The sequence below is a fragment of the Lipotes vexillifer genome, unplaced genomic scaffold, assembly GCF_000442215.2.
Source record: "Lipotes vexillifer unplaced genomic scaffold, Lipotes_vexillifer_v1.1 scaffold466, whole genome shotgun sequence".
Taxonomy (NCBI): domain Eukaryota; kingdom Metazoa; phylum Chordata; class Mammalia; order Artiodactyla; family Lipotidae; genus Lipotes; species Lipotes vexillifer.
This window is the reverse complement of record NW_006796103.1, coordinates 1055131-1081645: the sequence shown is the minus strand read 5'-3', so window position 1 is coordinate 1081645 and position 26515 is coordinate 1055131. Positions and strand designations below refer to the sequence as shown.

Genomic DNA, 26515 nt, shown 5'->3' with positions numbered 1-26515 from the left:
GCAGGAATGCTCGGGCCTGCCCAGTGGGTTCCTGCTCTTGGGGATGCTGGTGGGCTGTGGCTGTGTCCCTGATCAGGTGCTGCCTCCCACCCCCACCGCCAGCCTGTCTGCTCTCTCAGAGATATCCCCCCATCCCCCATCCGGTCCTCTTCCTCTGTTGGGCTCCTTTCCTCCACCTGTCCCTACCAAGTATGGCAGCTCCCGCTGGCTTCTCACCATGGCCTGGTCTGTGTCCTGTGATGAGGAAGGTGGGCGGGCCTGGGGTGGGTGGGGTCCTGTAGCTTGCCCATGACCCAGAGTCTGGGATGGGGCATGGGGCAGAGGCTTCCACCCCAGGGGTGCCCAGCACAAAGGGCCTGTCCCAAAACTGACCCACTGTGTTCATGCCAGGGATAGGGGCTTCCTAAAGGGTAGGCAGGGGTCACCCCCCACCCACCCTGGACCTCACCTCTGACCCTGCCCAGAGTAAAAAGTAATTCTAGACCCTAGTGAGGGTCTGGGGATGGGGCTCCCACAGATGGGGTGACACACTCTATGTCCATAGAAATGGAGGAGGCCCTGATGGGGCTGCCGGCTGGTCCTGAAGAACTTCTCTGTGCTGGAACCATAACTGCTCCCTCACCCCATCTGCTGGCTGATGTGAACCAGAGATGAACAGAACTGATGCTGGCTCAGCCTCAGTTGAGTGATAATTAAGGTTCACCAATGGAGAATGTGTGAAGTGATAGGGAAAAGGTTCCACCTGGCTCAGTAAGATCTGCGTGTTCAGTCATGTTTGTTATCTGTTTGATCAACTATGCACTACTCTTTTGTAATAATAACGCAGCGCAGAAGAAAAACGTTTGGCCCTCAAAGCAGTATGACCATAGGAAATAAAAACCCTAAATTCCAACATGTATCATTTTATGACAGACAAGTGTGGCCAGGTGATCAATAAAGACTTTCAGGAAAAACTGTATTATATTAGGTTTGTGGAGTGGAAATAAGAATCTGCACTTGTGTATTTTTATAATATAGCTGGAAGACCATGAAGTTCCATGGAACCATTTCATAGAGCATTAAAATAATAACGATATTTACAGTATGCTGGAGATGACGTCCTTTATAGCTACTTAAACTTATGACATAGTTGGATCCCAGCTCACACGTGGTGAAGGCACCTAATTTTACATAGTCCTTCTGTAGGTGGCAGAAGGGGCAGGGCCCAGTGGGGCCCTTGCTGCTGCTGGTGGCTCTGCCTTTTGTGGGAAGGGCAGTGGCCCAGGTGGCCTTAGAAGAGCAAAGGCCCTTAATTTTGAGTCATTTGTGCACCTAAATCTATTGCCCCACACCAAAGAAGATGGTATTATTTATGATAGCAGTGAGGGACTGGATGGTGATGTTCATGTTTCCTCCTCAGGGAATCATAAGCTTGTTGGCACCCATGACAAAGAAGGTGTGAGTGTTGGAGTGCCTGACCCTCCCTGACCTGTGTGTCCCCTGAGATTTTACTCTCAGCCCGTGCCCAGTGGGATCTTCCTTTTTCTGTGACTCCATAGACCCTTCATGTTGGGTCTATGCTTCCTCAGAAGTGGGATACCATCTTAAGGCAGCGGTAGGAGGACTTTATACTTTAATAATGATGCCTTTATTTTATTGTATTTTAGTTTATCTTTCATTTTATTTTTTTTTTTCAGAAGCAAAGGAAAACTGTATTCTTTGATCAAAGAATGGAGAGGTGCGAGCTCGTGCTCTAGAGTACACGCTCTCTGATGCCTTTGTTTTAAAATGAATTAGAAAAAGCATACTTCCCTCTTCTGTGAGCTCACATATTTTATCGCTTAGATGTGGCTAAGGAGAGCACTTGAGTTTAAAAGAAGTGAATTTATTTTTAAAACTACAATAAGGGGGGGCCTTCAACATGGCGGAGGAGTAAGATGGGGAGATCACCTTCCTTCCAACAAATACATCAACAATACATATACATGTGGAACAACTCCTACGGAACACCTACTGAACGCTGACACAAGACCTCAGACTTCCCAAAAGGAAAGAAACTCCCCATGTACCTGGGCAGGGCAAAAGAAAAAAGAAAAAACAGAGACAAAAGAATAGGGACGGGACCTGCACCTCTGGGAGGGAGCTGTGAAGGAGGAAAAGTTTCCACACACTAGGAAGCCCCTTCACTGGTGGGGGTGGGGGCAAGGTAGGGAATCTTTGGGGGGGGTGGGTAAGCTTTGGAGCTAGGGAGGAGAGCACAGCAGTAGGGACGCAGAGGGCAGAGCGGAGAGATTCCTGCACAGAGGATCGGTGCTGACCAGCACTCACCAGCCTGAGACGCTTGTCTGCTCACCTGCCAGGGTGGGAGGGGGCTGGGAGCTGACTCTTAGGCTTCGGAGATCAGATCCCAGGGAGAGGACTGGGGTTGACTGCATGAACACAGCCTGAAGGGGGCTAGTGCGCAACAGCTAGACAGGAGGGAGTCCGGGAAAAGTCTGGACCTGCCTACGAGGCAAGACACCATTGTTTCAGGGTGTGCCAGGAGAGGGGATTCAGAGCACCGCCTAAACAAGCTCCAGAGATGGGCGCGAGCTGTGGCTATCAGCTCGGACCCAGAGACGGGCATGAAACGCTAACGCTGCTGCTGCAGCCACTAAGAATCCTGTGTGCAAGCACAGGTCACTATCCACACCTCCCCTCCCAGGAGCCTGTGCAGCCCGCCACTGCCAGGCTTCCATGATCCAGGGACAACTTCCCTGGGAGAACACATGGTGCGCCTCAGGCTGTTGCAATGCCATGCTGGCCTCTGCTGCCGCAGGGTCGCCCGCATTCCAATTATAACTACTGTACCCCTCCCTCTCCCCAGCATGAGTGAGCAAGAGCCCCCTAATCAGCCGCTGCTTTAACCCCCTCCTGTCTGGGTGGGGAACAGATGCCTGAGGGCGACCTACATGCAGAGGTGGGGCCGAAACAAAAGCTGAACCCCAGGAGCTGTGCGAACAAAGAAGAGAAATGGAAATTTCAATGCGCAGCCTCAGGAGCAGTGGATTAAATCTCCACGGTCAACTTGATGTACCCTGCATCTGTGGAATACCTGAATTTTTTTTTATTTTAATAATTTAAAAAATTTTTATAATCTTATTTTTATTTTTTAATTTATTATTTCTTTTTCTTTCCTTTTTTCTCCCTTTTCTTCTGAGCCGTGTGGCTGACAGGGTCTTGGAGCTCTGGCCTGGTGTCAGGCCTGAGACTCTGAGGTGGGAGAGCTGAGTTCAGGACATTGGACCACCAGAGACCTCCCGGCCCCACATAATAACAATTGGTGAGAGCTCTCTCAGAGATCTCCGTCTCAATGCTAAGACCTAGTTCTGCCTAACAGCCAGCAAGCTCCAGTGCTGGATGCCCCATGCCAAACAACTAGCAAGACAGGAACACAGCCCCACCCATTAGCAGAGAGGCTGCCTAAAATCATATTAAGTTCACAGATACCCCAAAACACACCACTGGACGTGGCCCTGCCCACCAGAAAGACAAAATCCAGCACCACCCACCAGAACACAGGCACCAGTCCCCTCCACCAGAAAGCCTACACAAGCCACTGAACCAACATTACCCACTGGGGGCAGACACCAAAAACAATGGGAACTATGAACCTGCAGCCTGGTAAAAGGAGACCCCCAAACACTGTATGTTAAGCAAAATGAGAAGACAGAGAAATACCCAGCATATGAAGGAGCAGGGTAAAAACCCCCCAGATCAAACAAATGAAGAGGAAATAGGCAGTCTACCTGAAAAAGAATTCAGATAGTAAAGATGATCCAAAATCTTAGATGTAGAATGCAGAAAATACAAGAAACGTTTAAAAAGGACCTAGAAGAACTAAAGAGCAATGATGAACAACACAATAAATGAAATTAAAAATTCTCTAGAAGGAATCAATAGCAGAATGAGGCAGAAGAACAGATAAGTGAACTGGAAGATGAAATAGTGGAAATAACTACCACAGAGCAGAATAAAGAGAAAAGAATGAAAAGAACTGAGGACAGTCTCAGAGACCTCTGGGACAACAGTAAATGCACCAACATTTGAATTATAGGGGTACCAGAAGAAGAAGAGAAAAAGAACAGGTCTGAGAATGTATTTGAAGAGATTATAGTTGAAAACTTCCCTAACATGGGAAAGGAAATAGTCAATCAAGTCCAGGAAGCACAGAGAGTCCCATATAGGATAAATCCAAGGAGGAACATGCCAAGACACATTAATCAAACTATCAAAAATTAAATACAAAGAAAAGATACTAAAAGCAGCAAGGGAAAAGCAACAAATGACATACAAGGGAATCCCCATAAGGTTAACAGCCGATCTTTCAGCAGAAACTCTCAAGCCAGAAGAGAGTGGCAGGACATATTTAAAGTGATGAAAGGGAAAAACCTACAACCAAGATTACTCTACCCAGCAAGGATATCATTCCAATTCGTCGGAGAAATTAAAACCTTTAGAGACAAGCAAAAGCTATGAGAATTCAGCACCACCAAACCAGCTTTACAACAAATGCTAAAGGAACTTCCCTAGGCAGGAAACACAAGAGAAGGAAAAGACCTACAAAAACAAACCCAAGACAATTAAGAAAATGGTATTAGGAGCATGCATATCAATAATTACCTTAAATGTAAATGGATTAAATGCTCCAACCAAAAGACATAGACTGGCTGAATGGATACAAAAACAAGACCTGTATATAGGCTGTCTACAGGAGACCCACTTTGGACTTAGGGACACATACAGACTGAAAGTGAGGGGATGGAAAAAGATATTTCATGCAAATGGAAATCAAAAGAAAGCTGGAGTAGCAATTCTCATATCAGACAAAACAGACTGTAAAATAAAGACTATTACAAGAGACAAAGAAGGACACTACATAATGATCAAGGGATCAATCCAAGAAGAATATATAACAATTGTAAATATTTATGCACCCAACATAGGAGCACCTCAATACATAAGGGAAATGCTAATAGCCATAAAAGGGCAAGTCGACAGTAACACATTCATAGTAGGGGACTTTAACACCCAACATTCACCAATGGACAGAGCATCCAAAATGAAAATAAATAAGGAAACACAAGCTTTAAATGACACATTAAACAAGATTGACTTAATTGATATTTATAGGACTTTCCATCCAAAAACAACAGAATACACTTTCTTCTCAAGTGCTCATGGAACATTCTCCAGGATAGATCATATCTTGGGTTACAAATCAAGCCTTAATAAATTTACGAAAATTGAAATCATATCAAGTATCTTTTCCGACCACAACGCTGTGAGACTAGATATCAATTACAGGGAAAAAAAACTGTAAAAACAAACACATGGAGGCTAAACAATATGCTACTAAATAACCAAGCGATCACTGAAGAAATCAAAGAGGAAATAAAATAATACTGAGAAACAAATGACAATGAAAACAGTACGACCCAAAACCTGTGGGATGCAGCAAAAGCAGTTCTAAGAGGGAAGTTTATAGCAATACAATTGTACCTCAAGAAACAAGAAACATCTCAAATAAATAAACTAACCTTACACCTAAAGCAATTAGAGAAAGAAGAACAAAAACCCCCAAAGTTAGCAGAAGAAGGAAAGAAATCATAAAGATCAGAACAGGAATAAACGAAAAAGAAATGAAGGAAACAATAGCAAAGATCAGTAAAACTAAAAGCTGGTTCTTTGAGAAGATAAAGAAAATTTATAAACCTTTAGCCAGAGTCATCAGGAAAAAAAGGGAGAAGACTCAAATCAACAGAAGTAGAAATGAAAAAGAAGTAACAACTGACATTGCAGAAATACAAAGAATCATGAGAGATTACTGCAAGCAGCCATATGCCAATAAAATGGATAATGTGGAAGAAACGAACAAATTCTTAGAAAAGCACAACCTTCTGAGACCGAACCAGGAAGAAATAGGAAACGTAAACAGATCAGTCACAAGCACTGAAATTGAAACTGTGATTAAAAATCTTCCAACAAACAAAAGCCCAGGACCAGATGGCTTCACAGGTGAATTCTATCAAACATTTAGAGAAGAGCTAATGCCTATGCTTCTCAAACTATTCCAAAATATAGCAGAGGGAGAAACACTCCCAAACTCATTCTACGAGGCCACCATCACCCTGATACCAAAACCAGACAAAGATGTCACCAAAAAAGAAAACTACAGGCCAGTTTCACTGATGAACATATGTACAAAAATCATCAACAAAATACTAGCAAACAGAATCCAACAGCACATTAAATGGATCATACACCTGGCTTCCCTGGTGGCACAGTGGTTAAGAATCTGCCTGCCAATGCAAGGGACATGGGTTTGAGCCCTGGCCCTGGAAGATCCCCCATGACATGGAGCAGCTAAGCCCGTGTGCCACACCACTGAAGTCTGTGCACCTAGAGCCCGAGCTCTGCAACAAGAGAAGCCACGACAATGAGAAGCCCTCGTACCACAATGAAGAGTAGCCCCCGCTCACCGCAACTAGAGAAAGCCCATGCACAGCAATGAAGACCCAACACAGCCAAAAATAAATAAATAAATAAATTTAAAAAAAGAAAAAGGATCATACACCGTGATCAAGTGCGTTTTATCCCAGGAATGCAAGGATTCTTCAATATACGCAAATCTATCAATGTGATACACCATATTAACAAATTGAAGCATAAACACCATATGATAATCTCAATAGATGCAGGAAAAGCTTTCGACAAAATTCAACACCCATTTATGTTAAAAACTCTCCGGAAAGTAGGCATAGAAGGAATTTACCTCAACATAATAAAGGCCATATATGACAAACCCACAGCCAACGTCTTGCTCAGTGGTGAAAAACTGAAACCATTCCCTCTTAAGATCAGGAGAAAGACAGGGTTGTCCACTCTCACCACTGTTATTCAACATAATTTTGGAAGTTTTAGCCACAGCAATCAGAGAAGAAAAAGAAGTAAAAGGAATCCAAATTGGAGAAGAAGAAGTAAAGCTGTCACTGTTTGCAGATGACATGATACTATACATAGAGAATCCTAAAGGTGCTACCAGAAAACTACTAGAACTAATCAGTGAATTTGGTAAAGTAGCAGGATACAAAATTAATGCACAGAAGTCTCTTGCATTCCTATACACGAATGATGAAAAATGTGAAAGAGAAATTAAGGAACCACTCCCATTTACCACTGCAACACAAAGAATAAAATACCTAGGAATAAACCTACCTAAGGAGACAAAAGACCTGTATGCAGAAAACTATAAGACACTGATGAAAGAAATTAAAGATGATAGAAATAGATGGAGAGATATACCATGTTCTTGGATTGGAAGAATCAACATTGTGTCAATGACTGTACTGCCCAAAGCAATCTACAGATTCAATGCAATCCCTATCAAACTACCAATGGCATTTTTCACAGCACTAGAACAAACAATTTCACAATTTGTATGGAAACACAAAAGACCCCGAATAGCCAAAACAATCTTGAGAAAGAAAAACGGAGCTGGAGGAATCAGACTCCCTGACTTCAGACTACATACAAAGCTGCAGTAATCAAGACAGTATGGTACTGGCACAAAAACAGGAATATATATCAGTGGAACAGGATAGAAAGCCCAGAGATAAACCCACTCACATACGGTCACCTTATTTTTGATAAAGGAGGCAAGAATATACAATGGAGAAAAGACAGCCTCTTCAGTAAGTGATGCTGGGAAAACTGGACAGCTACATGTAAAAGAATGGAATTAGAACACTCCCTAACACCATACACAAAAATAAACTCAAAATGGATTAAAGACCTAAATGTAAGGTCAGACAGTATAAAACTCCTAGAGGAAATAATAGGAAGAAACCTCTTTGACATAAATCACAGCAAGATCCTTTTTGACCCACCTCCTAGAGAAATGGAAACAAAAACAAAAATAAATAAATTGGACTGAATGAAACTTAAACGCTTTTGCACAGCAAAGGAAACCATAAAAAAGACAAAAAGACAACCCTCAGTATGTGAGAAAATATTTGCAGACAAAACAACTGACAAAGGAGTAATCTCCAAAATATACAAACAGCTCATGCAGCTCAATATCAAAAAAACAAACAACCCAATGCAGAAATAGTCAGAAGACCTACATAGACATTTCTCCTAAGAAGATATACAGAGTGCCAACAAACACATGAAAGGATGCTCAACATCACTAATCATTAGAGAAGTGCAAGTCAAAACTGCAATGAGGTATCACCTCACACTGGTCAGAATGGCCATCATCAAAAAATCTACAAAAAAAAGAAAAAAGTACAAACAATAAATGCTGGAGAGGGTGTAGAGAAAAGGGAGCCCTCTTGCATGTTCGTGGCAATGTAAATTGTTACAGCCACTATGGAGAACAGTATGGAGGTTCCTTAAAAAACTAAAACAGAACTACCATATGACCCAGCAATCCCACTACTGGGCATATACCCTGAGAAAACTGTAATTCAAAAAGAGTCATGTACCACAATGTTCATTGCAGCACTGTTTACAATAGCCAGGACATGAGAGCAACCTAAATGTCCCTCGACAGATGAATGGATAAAGAAGATGTGGCACATACATACAATGGAATATTACTCAGCCATAAAAAGGAACAAAGTTGAGTTATTTGTAGTGAGGTGGCTGGACCTAGAGTCTGTCATACAGAGTGAAGTAAGTCAGCAAGAGAAAAATAAATACCATATGCTAACATATATATATGGAATTATAAAAAAAATTATTCTGATGAACCTAGGGGCAGGACAGGAATAAAGACGTAGACGTAGAGAATGGACTTGAGGACACGGGGAGGGGGAAGAGTAAGCTGGAACGAAGTGAGAGAAGAGCATTGACCTATATACACTACCAAATTTAAAACAGGTAGCTAGTGGAAAGCGTCCGCATAGCACAGGGAGATCAGCCTGGTGCTTTGTGACCACCTAGAGGAGTGGGATACGGAGGGTGGGAGGGAGATGCAAGAGGGTGGGGATATGGGGGTATATGTATACATATAGCTGATTCACTTTGTTGTACAGCAGAAACTAACACAGCATTGTAAAGCAAGTATACTCCAATAAAGATGTTAAAAAAAAAGAATATAGCAGGAATTAACACAACACTGTCAAGCAATTATACTCCAATAGAGATGTTAAATTAAAAAAATAAAAGAAAATAAAATAACCTTTATCTTCCAGAAAACCACACTAAATATTAGACGGAACAGGTCACAACCCAAAGCATGAGATATTACCCTCTGTCCAGAGCTCTCCTTTGCTTACCTGGTGGAGCTCAGCTCTTGAGAGGTCAGGATATCCCCAGTGAGCCACCTGCCTCCTATTCCTGCAGCCGCCAGCCCCTGTGCTGACGTAAACTACAATCAGCCCACTCTTTCTGGGACCTCACTCCCTCATACAGGATGCTTCTTCCTGGGATCCCTACCCTGCCAGTGCCCTAGGTAGGTGGGGGCTGCCCTTCTCCCCAGGCCATGGGGGTGTTCTCTGGCTCAGGGGTGCCCCTAGCTGCCCCACCCACCTATCCCTTTCCTCTGTTTTTTGGTGCAGTGTAATTGTATATTTATCTGTTGCCTGCCACTCCCTTCCCCCCTGAGATTGTCCACAGCCCTTTCCTGCATGCCCAGAGCCTCAGTGACCATCTGGTGACTGAGAGAGGTACATGACGCTCGCCAGAAGCAGGACGTGGGGGACCAAGCATCCTCTTCTTCTTCACTGACATCTCCGCTCCCTGTGCACCTACCTGGACCCCAGACTCTGCGCCTTCTCTCTGCTTCATGGTGAAAGAGTGGTGAGGAATGGGCCAGCTCTGCAGCAGGTTGAGCCTGGGTCAAATCCTCTAGACTTGGGAAGGCTCTTCCCACCAATGGAATTCAGGGCCTAGAGTGTGCAGAGACACTAGGCAGGGCCAGTGACCCCCCACCCTTGGGCCCATTCTGTCCCCAGAGCCCCTGTCCTGGAGTGATTCCCTGTACATGGGACTGTTCTCAACAAAGACCCTTGAGGCTTTCTTTTGTTTTATGACCAAATGGGGTTGGAGGGAGGTCCAGGTTGCCACCCCCAGGACTTTGGCTGTTCTGGGCATTCTCTCCCTGCTACTCATGCCCCGTCTCTGTACTGTGTGTGTGCATCCTGCCTTTCCCTGACAGGACTCAGGGCCGCCGGGCAGCTCTGCTCATCATGGGGTTGGTTGGGCTTTGCCTGGTGAAGAGAGATGGTCGCAGAATCCCCTGCGAGCAGACGGTATGGCCATTTGCGTCTAATGGCTTCAGCCCTCACTGGTGGTGGTGTTGGGCAGAGCTGGTCCCTGGGTGGCCTGGGAGGGCCTGTCGGACCCAGGGCTTTCTTCCTCTAACCACCTTGGCCACCCGTCCTCCCTGTCCCCACTCCGAGGGTGCCATCTGTGACTGGCTGGACCTTTTCCCTATAGGAGACAAGAGCCAGCATTGTCCCAGAATGCTTTTATCCTTTATAATCTGATTGACTCTTGCCATCTTTACCCAATAAATAATTTACCAATAATTTATCCACCACCAGGGACCTGGCGGGAGGGAGGCTGGTCTAAGAGAACTCACCTCCCTGTGTGGTGGGGGTGAACTGTCCCATAGCGATACTATGTGAGCAGCCAGAGCCCACCACTCAACACCAGACCTCAAGAGCAACCTGACTCTGGCAGGATTTGGGGTTCTCAAAGGGTTCAGGTCCTCTCTTCCTATCCTGATTCATGACTTGAGCCCCCAGCACATCAATTACTGAATTCACCCCATAAAGAGTGATGATGCATCAGTCACTGGGGTGGTCCTGCCTCCATGGAGTCACTGAGCTAATGGGGCCAGCCAGCAATCAATAAACAGCGAAAAGGACCCCGGCCAACTCTGAGAGGGGGACGTTGGGCAGCACACTGCGGCGGCTCTGGGCAGTTCTCTGAGGACATGCCAACTGACCTTTTAAATTATCAAGCAGTGTGTCACCTAGTTAAAAATAGCGCAGTGGCTTAGAACATAAAATAAGGTCTGCTCCCTCCCACCTCCACACCCAGTCCAGCTCCAAGAGGCGCAGTCATTAAAGAGCTGACTTTTGTGTTATACTCAAGTCTTGGATTTATCCTGTTTAGCTGGCATCTAAAAACGAAAACTATAGCATACGCAGGGCACATATGTTAGCTTTGTTAGTTATATTATTTATAACGTGAACCTTTTGCTCCGAACTATAATATAATGAAATCTTTAACTTTGCTGTTGGTTGATGCTGAAATATTGGCAGAAACAATTTTTATTATAACTATAAATAATCCTGTGAGTTTCCTCTAGAATCAGTGACTAGACCATTGGAAGGTCTAGTAACTGAAATATAACTGAAATGTCATCGCCCAAAGCTATCTGTTGGGGCAGGGAGTGGCACAGTGGGGCAACCCCACATCCTTTGTGGTTTCCTGCACCTGGTGCAGCCAAGTTCAGTCGTCCATTGTGGCCCAGTAGAGTTGGCTTCAGCAAGTTCCCTTCTGTTCTGTGTTTTGCAGAAACACTTCCAGTAGCTGTTTCACCTAGGGTGCTGGGAAGTAACCTTTGGGTTCTCGAGTGTCTGAGAATAAATCTTTGGGCCTCGTGGTTTGATGTCCCTTTGGCTGGTGATAGAATTCCAGGTTTGAGCCGGCACGTTGAGGATGTTGGCAGTGTTGCCGGTGAGACTGGATGCCTGTCTGGGTGTTCCTCAGCAGGTAGAACTTGATCTCAGTCTTTGGGAATCTCACTTCTGCTGGAATGAGACTGGAGGTGCGTCATTTTTCATTTACTCTGACCTGGCCTCAGCACATGCTTTTATTCTAAATAGTTCTTCTTTTAGCTCAGGGAAATGCTATTCTGCTATCTTCCTCCTTGCTGATATCTGTTTTCTTCTCGTATAACTCCTGTTCCTTGTTGTTAGGACTTCCAGCTGGTTCTTTCATGCCTCTTGATGTTTTTCTTCTATTTCTCTCATTTGGTTTTCAGATGCTTTCACTTTATTTTTTACATTTGAAAAATGGAGGTATGACTTACACATAATGAAACACAGATCTTAAGTGTATAGCTGATGAGCTTTGACAGATGCATGCGAAGGTGTAACCCTTGTCCTCTGTTATAATGTCGAGTGTTCCCGTCGCCCCCCACACCCCCACAGGTTCTCAGCTCCTGCATCTTCCCCCACCAAAGAGGCAAGCCCTTGTTCTGGTTTCAACCCCACCTGTGAGTTCTGCCTTTTCTGGAGTTTGGGAGATCTGATGAATGGAGCTGCTCTCAATCCTTTGTTTTGGGGTGGTTACCTTGGAGGGGAGTGGCTGGATCTAGAGCAGGGGTGAACCTGCCAAGGGCTCACTGAGGCTTGTGCCAGCTTGCACTTCCAACAGCTGTGTGCCCAGAGGGATCAGCTGCTCTCAGATGCCCAGTGGTTGGAATGATCCATCTTTTTATTTTAGCCCTTCTGGTGGGTGTGAAGTGGTATCTTGTGCTTGTAATTGGCATTTTCCTGGTGATTCATGATGCTGAGCATGTTTTCATGCCCTTATTGACCATTTCTGCATCTTTGTGACTTTGCTGTTCATGTCTTTATTGTTGAGGTATGGGAGTTCCATCTGTATTCTAGATGTAACTCCCATGTCAAATACACGTATTGAGGATACGTTGGTGGCTTGACTTATTTTCTAAAACAAAGCATCACCCTTGATGAGTAGAACATGTTTCCATGTTATTGTCTTGGTTAAATGGTTACTTTTTTGTATTTAGTGTTTCATTAGATTACAGAATATCTTATTCTTAAAATATGGAGCTTTAATTTGCAAAAGCTCTTCCTTGTTTCTTTTTAAGTAGAAGCTGCTCTTACTTATGTGTGTCAGCCTCTTGGATCTTTATGAGGACATGAACTAGATTTTTTTTTGAAGTCGCTTTTGTCCCTGAATTATTTGTTTTTCTGGGATCAGTCTTGGTATATCTTTGCTGTGTTGGTGATTATGCTGTCCAGTCCCACTTGTGCGTGGAGTTGGGGTGGGCCTGGCAGGAGGGAGAATGCCTAATGGGTACAGTGCCACTTGGGATAGAATTCCTTAACCAGCTGATCTCGTCATGATTCCAGGGCCCTCGTCTTCTCTTTGAATTGGTTGGAGTCTGGCTTGATGTCCTCCGAGGTCTTTCAAAGGACCTGAGGGGTTTTGGCCTGTGATTTTTTTCAGCTCTGATTTCTTCCTCCATTTGTCCAGATGTATCCATTTGTTTTCCTAGAACTCCTCAAAACTTGACGTTTTGTGTTCATTTGTATTTATGTTTCTTTCTGAGAGTCCTCCTGGTGGGAGGGTGAAGACATGGGCTTTGTGGGCTGATTGGGCCGTGATGGAGGTGACACTGGGGGTACACACTCAGGCTTGGGGAGAAGGCTGTGCTGGGGTCCCTAGAGGTAAGATTCATCCATGAGCTGAAGTTGAAAACAACAGAGCTCTGAGTGCTCTGAGGTGGGAATCCTTTGGAAGGTTTTAGGAAGGGAAGGGCCAGGCTGCAGGGGTGGGATGAGGCAGGGGGCAGGGTTGGTGATGGATGGGGGTCAGGGAAATGCTGGAGCAGATGGGGTGGGGAAAAACAAGGTGCTTGCGGTATTGGAATGTGCTGCGGGTGTCAGTGGTCTTCCTCCAGGGATGTGGCTGGAGCACACTTATGGGCGACACCCCAGAGGTGACTCCTAGTACTTTGATGGTGGTGTTATAGTTCCCCACTTAACTTAAGGTCCAGCTTAGTGCTCAAGGTGCAGGTGTTCCCAGGCCCCAGGAAGTGTGTCTGCCATGTCCTCTGGGACTGATGCAGGCATGGCTGGGACTCTGCTCTTCTTCTCTGTTCTTGTCTCTTGTCAGCATCTCCTGATTTTCCGGTTGTCATCTGCTGTGGTTGTGAACGTATTCTCAAAGTTACGTGTAAATTAGAAGTAAATGAATGCTTCTTTCTTTTAATAATAGTAAGTAGGTGTGGAGGGAGCAAGGTTTCAGAGCTGTTTTTAGGGGAAAAACTCATGAGTATTGCAGTGTGGGTTTTGGAGGTGTCTCTGGTTCCCGAGACCATTTTGCCTCAGCCCTTCTTGAGCAAAAGGAGGAGCTCATTCAGGGTCAGTGAGGCTTCAGGGTCCGATGTTGCAGATGTTGGAGAGCCAGGAGCAGCTTGTGCCGGCTTTCTAAGTCAGAGGACTGCTCTGCTCTCTGTGGATAAAGAGGGGAAGGACTTGGGTCAGACTTCCCTCGACCCTAGATGTCTAGTCCTTTCCATCTGCTGTGCTCTGTGTGTAAGGAGACGAGCGAGTGGCCTGGCAGATTCCTGGCCCTGGCTCCCTGGAAGGCCTCTGCCTGAGTCTGCGCGGGGCATCCCTCTCAGCCTGTGTGTGTTTCTCTCTAGGACCGGAAGCTCACCAAACTGGAGAGGCAGCGGTTTAAGGAGGAGGCTGAGATGCTGAAGGGCCTGCAGCACCCCAACATTGTGCGCTTCTATGACTTCTGGGAGTCCAGTGCCAGGGGGAAGCGGTGCATCGTGCTGGTGACTGAACTGATGACCTCAGGGACGCTGAAGACGTGAGCATGCCACCTGCCCAGCCAGCCGGGGCCTCGGGGTGGGCTTGACCCAGGGCTCAAGAGTCGCGATGGCTGAGGCCCCAGGCGCCCTACCTGCTTGGGGTGGTCCTGGCTGGTGTGGCCAGCACCCCTCTCTCAGAAGTGCCCCTGTTTGGGTGAAAAATACACAGCCCCCAGCAATTGGAAGCCCCTTCCCCACACGAGCCGTTGGTGAGCCACACCCCCACACGCAGGTACCTGAAGCGGTTCAAGGTGATGAAGCCCAAGGTCCTACGCAGCTGGTGCCGGCAGATCCTGAAGGGCCTGCTGTTCCTGCACACCAGGACGCCCCCCATCATCCATCGGGACCTCAAGTGCGACAACATCTTTATCACCGGACCCACAGGGTCTGTGAAGATTGGCGACTTGGGCCTGGCCACCCTCAAGAGAGCATCCTTTGCCAAGAGTGTGATAGGTAAGCCCATCTCCAGGGCACCTCCCCACCCCTCGGGGTCACCGTCCTGCAAGAGTGAGGTGCGCTAGTTCTGCTCCCTTCCTGTGCCCCTCTGCCGGGCTGCAGCCCTGGATGCCCTGTGAGTCCCTTGGCTCTGTCCCTCGGGTGGTGAGGCTGACTGGCACCAAGGGGCTGTTAGTACTGTGGGTACTTGGGAGTGGGAAGGAGGTCCGGAGGACAGAGGGGATGTGGGGACTTTGTGGTCAGTGAGGCTGGAGCTGGCTTCAGTGGGCTGAGGGGTGGGTAGGGTGCCTCAGGCCCTGAGGCCCACAGAAAGGAGCCCTTGGGGTACTTTGGGGCACGGAGTGAGCGTGTGGGGCATGGGGGCTGAGGGATTCCATGTGGATGGCAGTTTGCTGGCCGTTCCTGCCTCTGCATTTCTTGTCCTCCTCTGAGAAGCCGCTCTGTTGCTGTAGTTGCCATGAGGAGATGGTCTGCAGCTCGTGCCAGCCCCGTGTGGGGTCCTGGTGTGGTCCTGATACACAGTGGGCACTATGTGTCCACCAGGCCCGGTGGGAGCCCCTCCAGGCTTTGCAAAGAGAGTGCTTGGAGGGACTGTGGGGCAGCCATTTACGGGGTTCAAGATGTCTGGAAAATGCCAGTGTGCTGCAGGGTCAGGTGGCTCCAGGATGTGGCTCTGGAAGCTTGGATCAGGTGGGATTGGGAGAGGCTCTCCTGCGTGCCATGATGCGAGGGCTTCTTCCCACATAAGCAGAATGAGAGGGTGATTCAGGGCTTTGCGAGTTCATGGTTTTGCTGTATGGTTGGAGACAGAACTTGACCTGTTTGTGGAAAATGAAACCGGTGGGAATTTGGAAACTTCTCTGGCAGGGTAATGGGTTTGGAATGTGACATCTGGGTCAGGGTGGCCACTGGGGGTGCCCTGTGGACATGGGGCCTCCGGCTGAACAAGGAAGCTGAGTGGTAGGGCAAGGGTTGACCCAGGCCTCAGTTCCCTATCTGTGAAATAAGTGGAGCAGGTGAGGGTCTAGCTGTGGGGCACACCCCCAGGCCTGTGAGCTGCTGGAGGTTTCCAGGCAGGTTTTGCAGATTTGGCCTTGGAAGTGGGGGTTTCCTTGGTGCCCCTTTTCCCTCTTGGAAATGGACTTTCCAGTTGTTGGGGTGAGATGAAGCCTGGGTGTTTCCAGGAGGCACAGTGAGCCCCACAAAGGGTGCCTGATTTCATGGGGCTCCCTGATCACCCCACCTTTTGCTCAGCCGGAGCCCACGAGGCTCCACACTCATTGTAAGTGGGGGCTGATTAACGCATCTAAATAGGCCCTGGACAGCAAGGCCCTGGCCTCAGCAAGGGGCCTCAGCTGAGTGGGGGGGAATCTGTGGTCAGGTGGGGGATCCCCCAGGATGACGCTTTCCCCTCCATTCTGTGTCCAGAGTACCTGAGGGGTGGTTGATGCTGTGGACCCATTCTGGGTGCAGCCGTCAGAGAGGTTTTGTGCAGATAAGACGCAGCCAACTTGAGACATCTGGGTGGTAGCCTCCCAGATGCTACCCATGACCCTTGTGGGGTTTGACCCTGAGGGCCACTTGGATCTGATGCTGTCATGGTGTGCTCTCACTGCGTTTGTGCTGGGTCCTGAGTAGGTGGAGGTGAAGTGGGCGCAGTCCTTCCTGCAGGTGTTCACAGCCATGGAGGCTGGGACGTGGGGGATGCAGGGCCATGGGGCTGAGGAGGTGTGCCCAGAGGTCCCTGGAGAGACAGGTGTGTGTGTGTGCCAGCACACACACATTCTTCTTAACATTTAGATTTAAATGGCTACATTGTAAGGAAAGAGAAAAAGGTTCAGTGTCTGTGGCCCAAGCACATGTGCAGAATTGGCATCCCCCACCATCCCGGATTGGAGCTGGGGCCCACACACACCCACTGCCCACCCTACCCCCCCACCCCCCGCAAAGCCAGGACATCTGGGGGCCTTGGGGTATTTCTTGTAAAGCAGCATTCCTGGTTCCCAAGGGTCTCAGAAGAGACTGAGCTGGGTGATTGGGAGTCCTGACCAGGTGAGTGGGGTCCCCCCAGGCCAGCTCAGCTCCCAGCTTCTTGCCAGCAGCCCTGAGGCTCCTTTCTCCCTCTTCCCCTATAGATGGATATAGCCAAGTGCAAAAAATTTTCAGTACAGTCATATGGTTCAAAAGCCCAAAAGGATGAAAAATTCCTTGTGCAAGGTCCCTTGAACTCCTGTTTTCTCTCTACTCATCATTATTTCTGATGGAATCTTCCAGAATTCTTTATGCGTGTATGTAAATCATGACATAGATTCTTGTTTTTCCCATTTTTTACCCAAACTGTTAACTTTTTTATTAAACATATAGTACATCTTAAATTGAAATTATAGGTAAAGGAGAAAAAATTAAAATCACCCTTAATCTCTCTGCATCCCAGCCCCCCCCACCCCCCATGCTTTTTAACCCAATAGTTTGTGCTGTTTTGCATCTGCTTTTCAAGAAAACTGTAACATTTTGAGAATCTTCCAAAGTCAACAAAGATGGAGAAGTGAAAATTAAAAGCAGCCTTATTGAAATTGATGGCCCCTTTTCTTTGCATTCAGCTTGACAGATGCTCAACTGGACCTATTTTAATAAAAGGAGTTTGTGATTTTTAAAGCAAATGTTTGTTACAGGAAAATTAAAAACACCAGACTAGTGTAACTAAAGGAAAAATCAGCCATAACCCCACCTCCTAGATGAGTCATTTTGGTCTGTGCTTATCGTTTTATATGGGATGGTCAGCATGCATGTGCAGTCATATATATGGCTTATTTTACTCAGTCTATGTGAGTCTCTCATGGCCTTAAAAATTCAGAGTAAGCGTTATTTTAAAATCTCTTGTGCTTAGAATGGATGGGCAGTTCTCACCATAACACCTAGCTGGTACCTGCCAGGTGAATGGCGCCTGCCCAGCTGTCCCCAGGCAGCCATCTTCAGCGAAGATGATCACCGTCTGGGCTGCTGGGTGCTCTGCTTGTCTAGGGACATGGGAGGCTTTCTGGGGTTTTGCAGTTTAAGGAGCTCTGTGGTGGTCACACGTTTTTGTCTGCTTGGGGTTAACTGGGCCTGTGGCCAGGAGGGGTGTGCTCAGGCTTCTGCCTCCTCAAAGAGGCACCTCTGCCATTTCTGGCACAAACCCTGTATCCTGGGAAGGAATGGTCTCCCAGCTCTGTGGTCAGGGGATGGCGCTGTGAACTGATCCAACCTGGAATTAGGAGGGTCCAGGGGGAATTTGGGGGAACTTCTGTCAGTAAAACAGAATCCTGTTTGAATCCTGCATTCCAGGACCAATGACAAGGAGCATGGGGGCGGGACCAGCCTTGGCTTATGGATGGGGGAGGAGGCGTGGGGCTCTGAGAGGCCCAAGGGTCTCCTGGGCTCAGTGACCACTGACCCTGCATCTTTTGCTCCTGGGCGCAGGTACCCCCGAGTTCATGGCGCCAGAGATGTACGAGGAGCATTATGATGAGTCTGTGGATGTTTACGCCTTCGGGATGTGTATGCTGGAGATGGCCACCTCGGAGTACCCCTACTCGGAGTGCCAGAACGCTGCCCAGATCTACAGGAAGGTCACCTGTGTGAGTCCGCTGGCCACTGTGACGGGCTGTGTGTCCTGCGCTGGGCTCTGTGTGCTTTGTAAAATCCTCACAGAAGCTGTGTGAGGACGGGAAGGAAACCATTTTACAGATGGGGAAATAGAGGCTTAGGGGGTAACTCAGGTCTCTGAGCTGCAGTGGAGTAGCAGCGGTTGTAATGTGGGCCGTGGGAGGATCCTGGAGGCTGTCACTGGGGCCTCACGCAGCGCTGCGGGGCTGGAGCACCGAAGGGGCCTCTCCAGGAGGTGCCCAGGCCGCCTGTCCATAGAACCCCTCCTCTGTGCCACCTGGGGGCTGCTGGCTTTCCCATCTTCTGGAATGTCCCTAGGCTTTAACTGGATGGTTTCAGTTGTGAAAACAGCATCCTGTTCTCCCGCCTGTGGCTGTCCCGCAAGGGGAGCATCCAGGGCAGGGCAGCTGGGGCTGTGGCTTTTCTGGGCCCTGGTAGCTCACTGTCCATTTGCACCTGCGGCCCCAAGGCCCCACTACCCGAGTGCTGGTTGCCTCGCCCCTGCCCCCGATGCAGCCTCCTCACTTCTGCAGAAGCATGAGGAGCCATGGTTCTTGCCACTCCAGAGCGCCCGCCCTTATCCCGCCCTCCTCCTTGAGCCCTTCCCGCAGGTTGCAGCTTGCTTCTGTCCTTTGATTCTTAATTCTAAGTTATCTATTGGTCATTTATTTACTTTGAGCCTCTCCTGTGTGCCGCTGAGGGTGCACGGTGGGAAGAGAGAATCCTTGGTTGGCAGCACTTGTGGGCATGGGTCAGAGACCCACAGATAAGGCGTGCAGCTCCCAGTGGTGCTGACCGGAGAGGTGGGCCCATCGGCTGTGGGCAGTGGTCCTCCAGGGGGACAGGGGAGGGACCCAAGGGAGGTTAGAGCTGCATTGCCAGGCCTTGAAGGGGTGCTGGTGCCCAGGGTGCAGGTGGAGCAGCTGCTGACTTTGGTTCTGGTTACACATGTGGATGGGGTGGTGGTCCTTCTGCTGGGCTTGGGGAGACAGGGACTGAGTCCCCTGGGCACATGCTCCTCGGCCACTCTGGTTCTTCCACCAGCCCTGCTGCCCCCCAGTTAGGCCCTGGGAGACAGGACACTAGTCAGGGTCCCACGGCTCCTACGTGGACCCATGTTGGTTTGGGTAAAGCTAGGCTCGGCCCCACCTTGCCTCCTTGAGGAAATCAGATGAAAGGTGCATTCCCTGATCCTTGGTGTTTCCTCTGTTTGCAATAACACCCTTGTGCTCTGGGTCCTCTGGGCCTTCACGCTACACCCACACACTGGTCCAGCCTCCAGCATCTGCTCCCGTCCTTGGGGGTCTCTTGGGGTCTTGGTGCCCATAGTTCTCAGCTGCCCCAACTCTGTGCTTCTGAGCCCAGAGACGCGAGCCCCTTCAAAACAGCAACTTGTTCTCCTGGCACATTCTTCACCTGCTTTGGGGGCCTCAGCTCTCCAGAGACTTAAATGACAGTGTATGTACACACTTACCTGTATTTATAGTTTCTCAGACCACCTGCCCCCACCCCCGTAGGGCTGTGGCCTTTCTTTCTGGCATAGGTAAACTTCTTTTTCTGTTGGCTTCAATGGTGTGGCACGGGGTTCTCATCTTAGGGGGACCCCTTGTCTGCTTCTGAAACCCAGGGTGCTGTGTCTGTTGCTGCACAGACTCCCCTGCGTGTCAGGCACAACCTGACCCCTTGGTTATGGCCAGGGGTCATGGGCAGGGGTTTGGTGGGCACCATGGGGCCCCAGCCAGGTGGTGGGAGCTGCTGGGGATACTACACTCCCAGGTCTGCCCCTCGGCTGGGGGTGCGCCTCCCCTCTCCCCCATCCCTTTCTGTGGGAAAATGTATGCTTTAAAAAAACCAAAAAACAAGCCAGGACGAGACCTTTGAAGGCAAAGTCGTTTTGAAGGAGGAAGAACATGATGGTTGAGCCCTCACTGTGTTCAAGATGTTTAAAAACCAGGATCCCCTCCCCCCAAACCCCACCCTGAACAGATTGCAAATAAGCCCGGCAGTCCAGCCCCTGTTTCTCCTGGAATCCTATCTGCTTGTGGGATTGACACTCTGCTGCCCCCATGCCTCTGGCTGCACACCCCTAGCACCCGCTGAGTCTCTGGTCAGCATGAATGCTCAGCCACCTCCTGCTCCCGCTGCCTGAAAGTCATCTGATGTAGCTGCTGGCTGTGGAATTCCGTGGCACAGATGCTTGCTTGCAGCCCCCTCAAGCCACCAGGCCTTGGAAGTCAGCCCCACTGGTGACCACAGTGGGGCCACAGCAACGGTGACCACATAGTGACTTCTGCACCCTCCAGGGGGCTGTGGCGAGAAAGGCCAGCTCTTTAGGGTTCCTTGTCCAGCCTCCAAGACCCTCTGGGCAGCTGGCATGGGAGGCCCTGGCTGGCTGGTGGGTGGCCTTGGGCAGGTGCGCCTCCCCTGCCCCCTCTGCTGTGCAGTAAGAGTGCACATGCTCCCTTGTGGGGAGCTGGGTTGGGCAGAGTGAGCATCGTTGATTTCTGCTCTGAGTCTCCCCTGAATCTTTCTCTTCCCCAGACCTCACTACTCCCGACAGCCCTTCAGTGGGGACTTAGACTGAAACAGCCCCCCGACCCCAACCCCAACCCCAAACAAGTCTTATGCACTTCCTGCCTTCTCTTCTGCTGGGGTGAGTGTGAGGTGCGCAAGAAACAGACCCCAATTTGGTATTAGGTGACTCTGCTCATGTCATCTTCAGGGCATCAAGCCGGCCAGCTTTGAGAAAGTGCATGATCCTGAAATCAAGGAGATTATTGGGGAGTGTATCTGCAAAAACAAGGAGGAAAGGTGAGTTCCCAGGCAGCATTGGATCTGGGCTGTGGCGCTGGCTGATATCGCTTCCCAAGAGAAGAAGAGTGTTGGAGATATAGGCCACTTTAGGCCACAGGCATACCGGGTCCCAAGAAGCCTGCTGGGCGGTTGGTGGGCAGTCCCTGCCTGAGCTCTGCTGCCTGGAACATGCTCCCTGGCTTTGGGGACTGTCCTAGAGCCCCCGACCCCTTTGCTGGCTGCTTCTCGCCCACCCAGCCTGGAGTGTGGGCGCTACTGGGGCCTCATTCTGCCCTTGTTGCTTTCTTTCTGTGTTGTCCCCAGCAAGCCTATCCATCCCCCTAGCCTGGAGGACACCCCCATGCCAGGCTCCCCAGTGAGTCTCATCCTGCCCTCTCTCTCAGCTCCAGGCTGCGTCTTCCATGCACCTGTTTGTCTGACCCATCTCAAAGTCCCACACTCAAGTCAGAGCCCTCGAGATGCCCCCCAGACCAGCTCCCACCTCAGGTCAGGGCCCTTCCTTCCTCAGCTGGTCAGCCAGGATGCTAGGTGTGTGTTCGGAGCCTTCCTCCTTCCTCCTTCCCTCCCCCATCCCTCCTCCCTCTTTCCAACCACAAGTATGTTCTCTATGTCTATGAGTCTGTTTCTGTTTCATAGATATGTTCATTTGTGTTGTATTTTAGATGCCACATAGGAGCGATATCATATGGTATTTATCTTTCTCTTTCTGACTTACTTTGCTTAGTACAGTAATCTCTAGGTCCATCCGTGTTGCTGCAAATAGCATTATTTTATTCTTTTTTATGGCTGAGTAATAGTCCATTGTGTGTGTGTGTTTATCCTTTCACCTGTTGATAGACATTTAGGTTGTTTCCATGTCTTGGCTATTGTAAATAGTGCTGCTATGAACATAGGGGTACATGTATCTTTTCAAATTAGAGTTTTGTCTGGATATACGCCCAGGAGTGGGATTGCTGCCCTCCCTCCCCGCTTCCTCCCTCTTCTCTCCTCCCCAGTCCTTCCTTCCTCCCTCTCTCTCTCCTTCCTTCCCTCCCTCCCTCCTTCCCCATCTCTCCATCCCTCCCTTTTCTCTCCTTCCTTCCTCTCTTCTGGCCCTTCTTTCCCCATCTCCTCCTTTCTCCCGTCTCCCTTCCTCCTCCCTCTCTCTTCCTTCTCCCCGCTGCCCTTGTTCTCCTGCCCATTCGCCACCCTCCCCATTCCTCCTCCTCCTCTCCCCACATACCTCTTCCTCACTCCCTCATGTGCCCTGCCTGCCCCTGCACACCCAGCTCATGCCCTCTCCCCCATTTCTGTGCCTAGCATTGATCACTGTCCTTTTCTGTCATCTCTCATGTTGGGGCCCTGTCCTGATCCCCAGGCCTTCTCTCTTGCCCCCTGCAGGTTATCGTGTTTTGTTTTTTAAACAGAAATACTAAAAGACTGTGAAAAGTATATCACATCAGAAAAGTACAGAGACCACCTCCCAGACCAGGACAGGCAGAGCCCCCAGGGCTGTGACCTCTGTGCCCCCAGGGGCCCTAACTCCTGACCTTCCCCAGGGTCCCCACAGGCATTTGTCACCCTCCCTGAGGGTTGCTCACCCTACTCTCCCCCTTTCATTCATGGTGGCTGTCTGGGTGGCATGTGGGATGTGTTGTCCTCAGCAGCAATCAGGGATGGGCCACTGGACCTCGAAGGCCACGGTGACCACAGACAGGATGCTGGGAGGAAGCCGGTCCCAGGACAAAACAGGGATCTGTTTGTGCCAGAGACGGGAACTAGACGAGCATTTAGGGATGTGGATTTGGGCGGCAGAATGGTTAGCATGGCAACACCCGCCCCCCATTACCGTGCTGAGGAGCCTCTGAAAATGTCCCTGCTTCCTTGAGGCCAGGGTCCCTCAGGTGGTGAGCTGGGGAGGTGGGGGCCTGCCTCTTCTAGGTCCAGTTCAGTTTTACCTGGAGCCAGGTATCCTGTGACAACTGAGAGCTCCCTAGCACCTCAGCAGGCTTTGACTACACAGTGCAGAGCCTGATTTAAACATTCTTTTCTGAATTACCCAAGTCTCTTAAAAGTGGGGATGTTTAATTTTTATAATGAGAGAAAAAAAGAAGGCTCACGTATTATGCAGTTAGATGTGTTCAGTAGTAGGTTTTTCCTCTTCCCCTGGGAGTTAAGGAATGGAGATGTACTGTTTTGTGCTGCCCTCAAGGGCAGAGACTGCCCAGTGGGTAGTACAGTCAGAGGACTTTCTAGAGGGAGCTGGGCTGGTCGTGGCCCCTGCACCCCATGTCCAGGACCCCCTCAGCAAGTGTGCCTTTGTCCTGCCTGACAGCCATCCCCTCCCCAGGTACGAGATCAAGGACCTGCTCAGCCACGCCTTCTTCGCGGAGGACACAGGTGTGAGGGTGGAGCTGGCCGAGGAGGACCATGGCAGGAAGTCCACCATCGCCCTGCGGCTCTGGGTTGAGGACCCCAAGAAACTGAAGGGCAAGCCCAAAGACAATGGGGCCATAGAATTCACCTTTGACCTGGAGAGGGAGACGCCGGATGACGTGGCGCAGGAAATGGTAATGTGTGCTTGTTCCTTGGCAAATCTGGGTGCGTTCCTTGAAAGTGTGTGGTTTCCAAAGATTAGAATGAAGTCAGAAAGGGAGCGTGGTCCTGCAGTGGGTGGGCAGTTCTGGGAACAAGGATCCCTGTTGGTTGAGTGCAGCTATGAAGAACAACGTAGGTCTGAATCACCCTGCTGCACAGATGTAGGACATCACCCTAGAAATGGTGCAGTGAAAGGATATCGTGGACTGGTCGGAGAGATCCCTGGGGACTTTAGCATATCAGGAAGAGGCCTGTTTTGACCAGATTCTTGCTAACTTTGTGCAGGTGTGGGCCTTTGGGTTTGATCTTTATTTCACTTTATTTTTGTGGAGCATTGTGGTCTGGAGGGCCTGGTGAGAGCAGGAGAATAGAGATGTTTTGTATCACAGAGGGAAAGAAGTATACGTGAGAAATAAGACGCTGATTTTTACTGGAAAATCTGAGCAAGAGTAAAAATATGCATGCTTGTTGCAGGAGAGTAAGTGCTTGGCTGTTCCTGTCATAACCACAGAAATGCATGCCCTTTTTTTCTTTTTTAAAATAAATGTGTCACTGAAAATAGCACATCCATCAAAAATGTAGTAAGTCACAAGGGTATGGCTGATGGGGTCTTTACAAGTGGATTCCCTGGACCCCAGTAGGTTTTTTTTTTAATCAATACAATAAAATATATTTTTACAAATTGAGGTGTAGTTGATTTACAATGTTCAGGTGTACAGCAAAGTGATTCAGTTCTGTATACATGTATATACATGTATACGTGTGTGTGTGTGTGTGTGTGTGTGTGTGTGTGTGTGTGTGTATGTGTTCTTTTTTAGGTTCTTTTCTAATATAGGTTATTACAGTATATTCAATATAGTTCCCTGTGCTATACAGTAGGTCCTATTGTTTATCTATTTTATATATAGTAGTGTATATCTGTTAATCCCAAACTCCTAATTTATCCTCCTCCCAACTCTCCTCTTTGGTAACCATAAGTTTGTTTTCTATGTCTGTGAGTCTGTTTTTGTTTTGTGAATAGTTCATTTGTATCATTTTTTAAGATCTCACATATAAGTGATGTTGTATGATATTTGTCTTTCTCTGACTTTACTTCACTTAGTATGATAATCTCTAGGTCCAACCAGGTTGCTGCAAATGACATCATTTCGTTCTTTTTATGGCTGAGTAATATTCCTTTATTTTATTTAAGTAATATTCCTTTATGTATATACAGTATCACATCGTTTTTATCCATTCAATTGTCAGTGGACATTTAGGTTGTTTCCATGTCTTGGCTGTTGTAAATAGTGCTGCTATGAACATTAGGGTGCATGTATTTTTTGTTTTTTGAAATAGAGCTTTTGTCTTTTCTGGGTAATGCCTAGAAGTGGGATTGCTGGATCATATGGTAACTCTGTGTTTTAAGGAACCTCCATACTGTTCTCCACAGTGGCTGCACCAATTTACATTCCCCCCAACAGTGTAGGAGGGTTCCCTTTTCTCCACACCCTTGCCAACATTTATTATTTGTAGACTTTTTGATGATTGCCATTCTGACAAGTGTGAGGTCATACCTCATTGTAGTTTTGATTTGTATTTCTCAAATAATTAGCGATGTTGGACATCTTTTCATGTACCTGTTGGCCATCTGTATGTCTTCTTTGGAGAAATGTCTGCTTAGGTCTTCTGCCCATTTTTTAGATTGGGTTGTTTGTTTTTTTTGGTATTGAGCTATATGAGCTGTTTGTATATTTGGGAAGTTAATCCCTTTTTGGTTGCATCATTTGCAAATATTTTCTCCCATTCTGTAGGTTGTCTTGTTGTTTTGTTTATAGTTTCCGTCACTGTGCAGAGCATTTAATTTAATTAGGTTTCATTTGTTTATTTTTGCTTTTATTTCCATTACTCTAGGAGACAAATCCAAAAAAATATTGCTGCGATTTATGTCAAAGAGTGTTCTGGCTATGTTTTCCTCTAGGGGTTTGATAATATCTAGTCTTGCATTGAGGTCTTTAATCCATTTTGAGTTTATTTTTGTATATGATGTTAGAGAATGTTCTAATTTCATTCTTTTACATGTAGCTGTCCAGTTTTCCCAGCACCAATTATTGAAGAAACTGTCTTTTCTCAAATGTATATACTTGCCTCCTTTGTGGTAGATTAATTGACCATAAGTGTATGGGTCTATTTCTGGGCTTTCTTTCCAGTTCCATTGATCTATGCATCTGTTTTTGTGCCAGTACCATACTGTTTTGATTACTGTGGCTTTGTAGTATAGTCTGAAGTCAGGGAGCATGATTCCTCCAGCTCTGTTCTCCTTTCTCAAGATTATTTTGGCTATTCAGGGTCTTTCGTGGTTACATAAAAAATTTTAAATTATTTTGTTCTAGTTCTGTGAAAAATGCCACTGGTAATTTGATAGGGATTGCA

General features: G+C 48.0%; 1 protein-coding gene across 1 annotated transcript in view; it reads left to right on the top strand.

Annotated features, from left to right (window-relative positions):
* Positions 1–26515, top strand: part of WNK2 (WNK lysine deficient protein kinase 2) — a 157241-nt gene that overhangs the window by 26870 nt on the left and 103856 nt on the right. Inside the window, exons 2-6 of the mRNA XM_007468161.1 lie at positions 14438–14610; positions 14844–15064; positions 18527–18684; positions 21435–21523; positions 23856–24075. Of these exons, the coding sequence (XP_007468223.1) occupies positions 14438–14610; positions 14844–15064; positions 18527–18684; positions 21435–21523; positions 23856–24075 (861 nt within the window). The remainder of the gene's footprint in view (positions 1–14437; positions 14611–14843; positions 15065–18526; positions 18685–21434; positions 21524–23855; positions 24076–26515) is intronic.